The 8,065-nt window shown below is 34.9% G+C and overlaps 1 protein-coding gene across 1 annotated transcript in view; it reads left to right on the top strand.

Annotated features, from left to right (window-relative positions):
* Ccser1 (coiled-coil serine rich protein 1) overlaps positions 1 to 7,859 on the top strand; it is a 949,444-nt gene extending 941,585 nt beyond the window's left edge. Inside the window, exon 10 of the mRNA XM_013351266.2 lies at positions 6,623 to 7,859. Within this exon, the coding sequence (XP_013206720.2) occupies positions 6,623 to 7,108 (486 nt within the window). The 3' untranslated portion in view covers positions 7,109 to 7,859. The remainder of the gene's footprint in view (positions 1 to 6,622) is intronic.
* Positions 7,860 to 8,065: the final 206 nt, after the last annotated feature.

The following is an 8,065-nucleotide window of genomic DNA, read 5'->3' as shown; positions in this document are numbered from 1 at the left end:
ACACACACACACACACACACACACACACACACACACACACACACACACGTCATTTCTTCCTTAACCTAGTTTCTGGAGATATTGGTGACTGATGGCTCTTAAGTAGCTCTCTCTTGAAGCATTTTTTTTCCAATGAATAAAAAATTATCCCCAAAGTCTAGTATCATCTAATAATGTCTTAGATGAGTCTTGTAAACAGACTATCATGTGTTTAACAGAGCATGAAGAAGCATCTCAACTACATAATGCCCAGCTGATCCATTGGCATGGTTTACTCTCTTCCTCTGTCTGCCTCACATTTTCCATTCCTCTATGACTGTTGGCTAGAAAATATTCCCTAATAAACTTTTATAAATATCTTTGATAGAGTTTGTGTCTTGAGAACCAATGTACAGTAATAAATATGAAATTACTAATATTAGAGAGAAAATTACTTTTGTTTTGAGATAGATTCTTTAGAGTCGTTAGCTACTAAAAGATGGAATAAACACTTACCAAAATAATTTTATGGTCTATTACTTGCTTTATATTTTTTTCTCCTTTTTTGATTATTATAACTATTGTCATCAAGAATAAATGTTATATGACTATTTTCATGGTACAATACTAGGCATTTTCACTTTTACATTTCTTAGATGTTCAAAATAATCTTTGCTGGAGGTTTTGGTGGAATACAGATCTTCTTTTTATGAATAAGAAAATTTAAAAATATACAAAACACTTTGTGGCCATTCAGAATGTTTCTTATTCCAGTTGAGTTTAATATTAAATTTTAATCTCCCTAAAGACAGGATTGGGGCCCAATCTTTTGTGAATATAGAACTATTACTGTACCTGACAGATGACATGATTACCTAGTTTAGTCTAGTATAATAAAACCTAGAAAGTCAGAAATTGAAATAAAGTTATGTAGAATCCAGGAAACAAGGAACAATTAGTTGACCCTCTCTCCAAGTTCTTCAGGAATGTCTAGCATGGACAATACCCCTTATATTCCCCCTATGTTAATTCTTGTCTGCTCTAAACTACCTGCAAAGTCCTTCGAGAACTTTATGGTTAATTCCAGTTGTCCAATAGCTGACTACATCCTAAATTCAAGGTTATTTTATAGACACAGTAGAATGCATGGATGGACAATTCTTCTGCAACATTTACCTTTTTTGTCTAAATAGAATTTAGAGAAATTTGTCTTTTAGGTTCCCTTTCCAAAAGAGTTCAAAGTTTTGTATCTAATTTACTTTCTACCATGATTTGGAAGAACTGCATCTGTAACTATATAGTCATCATCCCAAGCAAGGAACTGAAGAGGATATAATAACCTGGGCAAATAGGAAGTGCTTAACAAGCAACTTCCAAAATTAATAGAAACGACAGAAAGCTGGCTGCCTAAACAGTCACACAAAGTTTATCTGTAACATCAGGGTATCCATCTACAACCTATAGACCTAGTAATCTGACAGATATTTTAAGAAGCAGGGAATTTTGAAGTACTCCTCTACCCTGTCTTGGCAAAGTTTGATAGGCACCTTTTTTGCATTCTGATGATCCAGTTTGAACAGTATACTGTCAGCATCTAAGACAATGGTAGGTTTTTTTTTTTTTTGTCCAAATAGCTAGCTATTACCATTAAGAAAACAAACTCCATATGGAGTTTCTTTGACACCTATCATCCTCTTCTGAAGCAAATTGGTGCTGTCAGGAGCAGGCGTGTCTCATTTCCATGAAAATCTTTAGGCTATTAAGCATATTAAATACCATATTCTGAAGGTCCTCGAGGTATTTGAAAACCATTTTTTTATCTAAATATACCTGTGTACAACATTGAAAACACACCTAAAATGACTATAAGTTCGACTATTATAGATGAGTATTAATCTACATCTCTAAATTATACATTACATTTTAATTGAGCTGCATATACATAATGCAAGAGTAGGGGCATACATATATTAACAAAAGTAACCTAAATTTGTATCAATTTATAAAATACATACAAATGTAAAATATTTAGAGATTAATATATTTATTAAATTTAGGTAGATCCAATAATATACTTTTCCACATATCATATCTCCTCTTTTTCCTTTAGAAAGCAATCTTTGAATTTAAGTATGTTTAGCTCTTTTTTTCTGACTATGACCAATAACAACTTGTAACATACCCCCATAAACAATGATAAGCATGCATAATCCATTAAATTACCCAAAACCTACACATACCCCATCTCTTGGTAATGTGGGTGTCATTCTCTAGACTGCATTCTATTGTCTGTGGGGACTGGTATCCTTGGGAAAATCTTGATAAAATCAGGATAATTGTTAGGTCTTGGGTGAAACAGTTTGGGAGGCTGGACCATCTCAGCCAGTAACCTTAAAGCTGTTTTGGATGCAGAATTCTGAGGAGACTATACCAGAATCATTCTGAGATGCTCGATCACCTGGGATATCTGTTTTCATTGGTATCTAGTCTCTTTGTTCTTAAAATAGAGAAACTTTAAAGGTGACATACATGTCTATATTAACACAAGCATAAACAGTGTGTTGTATGCAAGTCAGGCAAAAATAATTTTTTGTTTTATATTTTAACAAGTAAAATTCATGTTAAATGACTTGTGGTTTTTCTATGTTTATTTCTTTATGTCTGTATACAGGATTTTTAAGGTATCTTTCCAATCAAACATGACCCAGATTAACTTGACAGGAATCCATAGCTTTTCATTACCTGTAGAAATCAAAATATAACCTTTCTCACAAAGTAACTTACCTTTTGACTTCCATTTTGCGGTCAAGACATTTTTAAAATATGAGTTAGTTTAATATAGCAGTTTTAATGATCCAATATGTCTTAGCAGCTGTTGTTCCTTCATTAGAAATCAGAAAATCTACAGACAACACAATAACAATAAAGATACAGACTCTATATTTCCCATATTTACATTTTTCTTATTATATCCTTTTTGTTTTTATTTTACTTTACTCCTTTTTTAAGGACCTTGTTATTTTTAAACTGTTTTAAAACTATGATGGTATTATTTTTTTCTCTTCTCTCTCCCAAGTCTATGTATATTTTTAACCACACTATAACCTGCTTAGAGGGTTTTTTTTCATTTGTTTGTTTTGTTTCATTTTTTATTTGAATCTGTCTGTCTTTACTGTGCATCTGTATTGTTCTTTGATTGTATGCGATGAATCTTAAACTGCTATGTCAGCCACCACCACTGCTCAGCTTAGTGGAGCTAGCACATGGCTCTTGGCAGCTGACTCCATCCCACAGGCGGCTTCCACAATTGCGGCCCTGTAATACTTCTGGCATGAGAGGCACCAGACTAGGAAGCTGCATTTGGCTCTGATTCTGTGTGTTTAGAACTCTTTTTTTTTTTTTTTTTTTTTTTTTTTTTTTTTTTTGGGTTTTTTTTTTTTTTTTTTTTTTTTTTTTGGCTTTCTCAAGTCTTATGTGGATGTAGATGTGGATATAGGCGCTAAACGTTTGTTGGGGGACCATTTGTAGGCAGAGTTTTCTGTCCCCCTAGCTAGTTCCCAAATGTCCTAATGATAGTTTAGTCTTGCCTTCAGAAGCTCTTATAACTTAAATTAACCCATTTCTATTAATCCATGTGCTGTTATGATTATGTATGTACTTCCCATCCTAATCACTATGTATCTCATGTCGATTTGCTTGAGACTCCATGCTTCTTCTCCCCATCATTTTCTCTGGCCCCCAAATCCTGCCTAGCCATCAGCCAATCAGCATTTTATTAACAATGATAGCAACTTGTCTTCAGAGTGTACAGAATGATTATTCCACAGCACCACCTTATGCAGCTCCTGCATGAGAAGTGCTCAGTAAAGCATATGGCATTAGTAAATGGTTGCTTCAAGTCTTTGACTACAATATTGTTCACTCCTTTGTTGTTATGTCCACTGTAAACTCTGCTATGGTGTTGAACATAACAGAACTTTTGAAAATTCTGAGGTGTCAAGCGCAACACATTCTAAGAAAATGGAAATAAATGACCTAGCTATGTATTTTGTATAAAAATTAGGAGAGAGATTTTATTTTGCTTATAATTTTTGTGATAGATCCACTGTAGATGTTGGTACTAACCAACACATTAGAGGATGAACATTAAGGAGTCTGTGGGATTCAGTTGTTGAACCATGTATTTTTACTAAAATTTTATATTTGGTGTCATAAAGTATCCAAGTAGGACTAAAATGATGACATCAAGAAAATAATATTAATTTACCTAACTGTACTATTAAAGCAATAACAGTCAGGCCTCCATCCATCTTTTTTTACTTTCACAGAAAACTCATGTAGAAACAGAAATAAAAAAAAGCAACAAATCACCACTGATATATGGTGTAGGAGGTTTAAGTGTTTGTGTGTTGCTTTCATTGGTTGAATAAAGAGACCGTCTTAGCCTTTTGATAGAGCAGCCCGTGGGTGGACGGAGTAGACAGAACAGAATGCTGGGAAGAAGGGAAGTGTGGCAGGCAGTTTCTGTGTAATTATTTTGATTGTAAGCTAGTTGGATGGCCAGGATGAAAAGCAGACCCTCTCACACTACAGATATAAGAGATAATGGTTGTGTCACTCATATTAATTTAAACTCTCAAAATTGTACACACATATCAAATTTTCTATTATACCCCACACATGTATGCAATTATGATTTGCCTTTAAAATAATGCTAGTAAGTAAGAAAAGATGGATTAGTGGCATTATCACTCTTACTTTTCAAGGGTCTCCTTCCACTGGAAACAGAACTTTTCTCACAGTACTAAGGAGCAGAACCCACATGCCTAGCACATGACTTCATTTGGCTAAGGCATCAAAGACAGGGTTGACTGGCACTCCTCTGACGACAGAGTTAATGTGTTAGTAAATGTCTGACAACAAAGAGGGAGAGAAGAAATGGCTCAAATTTATAAGGAAGTCCAAGGCCATAAGTACTGGGGAAGAGATATGAAAAAAGGAAAGAGAAAAGAGACTAGGAAACTCCTAAATAATTAACATAAATATTACTGCTTTTAGTTCCTCCAAAGAAATGAGATATTTTTTATTAGTCTTAAGGTGGATCATAATAGCATATTGTTTCATATCTACTTTGTTGCTTGGAAGAGACTAAAGGGGTCAGTAAGTAAGATCATGGTACAAAATAAAAATGTCAGGTCAATGACAACTTTGAGACAAAATCTTAAGGAATAGGTCTTTGCATTTAGTTCTTCAACCTGAAATGGATGAGAAAAGCACATAGTCAGGCACACTTGAAACACAGGAGAATGCATAGGGACTCATTTCTGTGATAATGACATTGGAGTCTCAACTGAAATGACAATATAGTGACAGCAGATGTGAGGACATTATCTGAGTTCTTGGTATGTGATATACACTGAATAACACTAAGTATTAAATAAGTAAGTTTATTTATAAATGTCAGTCAGATGCCTAGCATTGCCAGGCAAGTGGATATGTGCCATGGTGGTTTTAGGAAGTGTTTAACTAGATGGTGTGATTTGCCATTAGATAGCAAGCCTGAGTCTGCAGAAGGAGGGCACAAGACAGTTTTCAGGCGTTAAGACAGACAATGCTGTTATTGAAGGGGAAGAATGGATTTTGAAGATGACAGTCACACTTTGCTTTGGCATGACTTAATGTGGAAGCAGTGAAAGCTCTTATGCAACAGAGTGATGACAGCTGGATAAGTAATTTGGATATGGCATATATAAGATTTGCAGATTTGATTTTCAATGAGTACTTAACCCTACTGTACATCATTTACATTTCAAGTTCCCGGAAATTGTGCTGGCTCCATCTGCACATGTGCCATCACACCACAATCCCCATAGTTCTGCTTTATTCTTTCCATCTGTTTCTCGTGGATTTTCTGTTATTCTTCGCAGAGATGACACATCCTTTTTGTTTTATTTGAGCAAACAATAGCGCATATAGTTTCTGTTTCTACCTCAACATGTTTTCTAAATCATAGCACTGTGGGCTTTAGAGGAGTGTGATTGACAGCTTGTAGTCTTTGCCACCTCCAAAGCAAGACTAAATGAAGGGCATTTTGATTCCATGCAGATCTCTAAGATTCTTGAGAGTAGGAAGATGGTATGTAATTTGGCCTGCTTTTGAAATTTAAGTTGCATATAAAAATCTAGACAAACCATGTTCTAAAATTTCCTCTGTTCTTCCACTATCCTTTCAGGCTTGCAATGACTTTTATTCTTTCAAGTAATTAAAGGTCTAGGTTACTATTTAGGTACAAGAAATCATGAATCTGAGAATTACGTTAACTCTCTGGGTACATTGTTAAATGAGTATGTCCATAAGTAAGTTGTGGTATTTTGTACTTATCCAATACAAAAAATTTAAAAAAGTCTGTATCTTCAGATAAAAGTATAGAATTCAAATTTATACCAACTAAACTGTTTTCAAAATGCCTTTGTTTAGTAAACTGAACATTTAATATTGTTGAAGTTTTATAATAATTTAGAATTTAATTTCATGGAGCATTCTAGTGTGTCATTGAGAGCTTCAGGTCTGTATGCAAATGTTTACAGGCCACCTTCTTCTACACAGGATTTTGTAAGATTTTTCTTTTCTGTTTCTTTCCCAGTCTACATACCGGAATCGAACCATGAGCCAAAGTCTCAGCACAAGGGACAGAAAAGCAATACATACTCCTACAGAGGACCGTTTTAGATACTCCACAGCTGACCAGACTACCAGTCCCTACAAGAACATCTGCCAACTCCCTGGTCTATGTCTAAGCAATTTCTTGAAGGACAAGGAACTCGGAGGTGTTATGAAACAGTCAAGGGGTACTTATGAAGCCATCACCTCAGAAGTGCCCCAGAACTCGAGGACCGCTGTGGGACCAAGTTTACTGAAGCCAGCAACGAAGACAGAAGGGCTCTCCATGTTCTCAGAGAAACCAAAGGACCCTGGAGCTCTGTCCCGACAGCACTCGACCTTCACAGGCAGGTTTGGACAGCCACCCAGAGGACCTATCTCCTTACACACATACAGCAGAAAGAATGTTTTTCTCCATCACAATTTACATACAGCAGAGTTGCAGACTCTGAGCCAACAGGATGGGTAGTTAGACCCTTGCCCTATGAACAATAGAGATGGCTACTGTTCCATGTGCCATGCAAGAGTGGTCATGTCCATTTTGCTAGTTTTGTTTTTAGCTGTAAGCAAGGTCTGGTCGGCTTTTTTACTTTATTTCTAAGGATGAGGATTTGAGTATATTGACTGACTAGGTTGAACTGTGCAGAAGTCTTTGCTCCCTACGAAAATATACTTGTATAATGAGTGGAATCATCTTGCTGACTTATGTAGTCTATAAGTTATTTATATTTTTCCTGTATCACTTGCTATTATGCATTGAGATTTCAGAAGGTAATGTCAGATAGCTCTCTGTTTATGGTGTTACTATAAAGTAGGTTAGAGAAATGAGTATAGGAAGGAACTGTACAGTTTTAGATTAAATAGTTGCTGGAAAGAGCAGAATAGACTTTCAAGTTTTTACTAGAAGGCGTGTTTGTTAGTGGAATGAAGCTTGTGGGCATGTAACGTGAGATGCCTTCGTCTCTCTATTACATACATTCAAGCTTTTGGAGCTATGGGGAGGGAAGGACCGTTTTTGTTTTTTAAAATGTTTAGTTAAATTAATTAACAAAGGATAGAGAACGACAGCTCTGCTCTTTACAAGATTTTGGTGTTTTTTTTTTTTTTTTAATTTCTAGGGTTATAAAAAGCATCAGAGAATGAAGCAAGAGAATCAACTGAACTTTGCCAAATGGCACACTTAGTGGGTATTGTCATGGATAAATGAGAACATTTTTTCTTTAAATATCAAAGATTTAGTATTCTAAAAATTATATATTCTTTTACTTCACTTTCTTTGTATTCTCAAAATATTTATTTATTTTTATATACATCTAGGTTTACTTTATAATCATTAACTGATGATGTTTTAATTAAGAAACAGAAAGACCAGTTTTTATTTGTTTTGTTTGATTGTTTTGGATTTTTTTTTAATCTAAATACAAAA

This window comes from Microtus ochrogaster, linkage group LG3, assembly GCF_000317375.1.
Source record: "Microtus ochrogaster isolate Prairie Vole_2 linkage group LG3, MicOch1.0, whole genome shotgun sequence".
Classification (NCBI taxonomy): Eukaryota; Metazoa; Chordata; class Mammalia; order Rodentia; family Cricetidae; genus Microtus; species Microtus ochrogaster.
The sequence above is the reverse complement of the archived record's forward strand: the minus strand, read 5'-3'. Positions and strand labels throughout refer to the sequence as shown.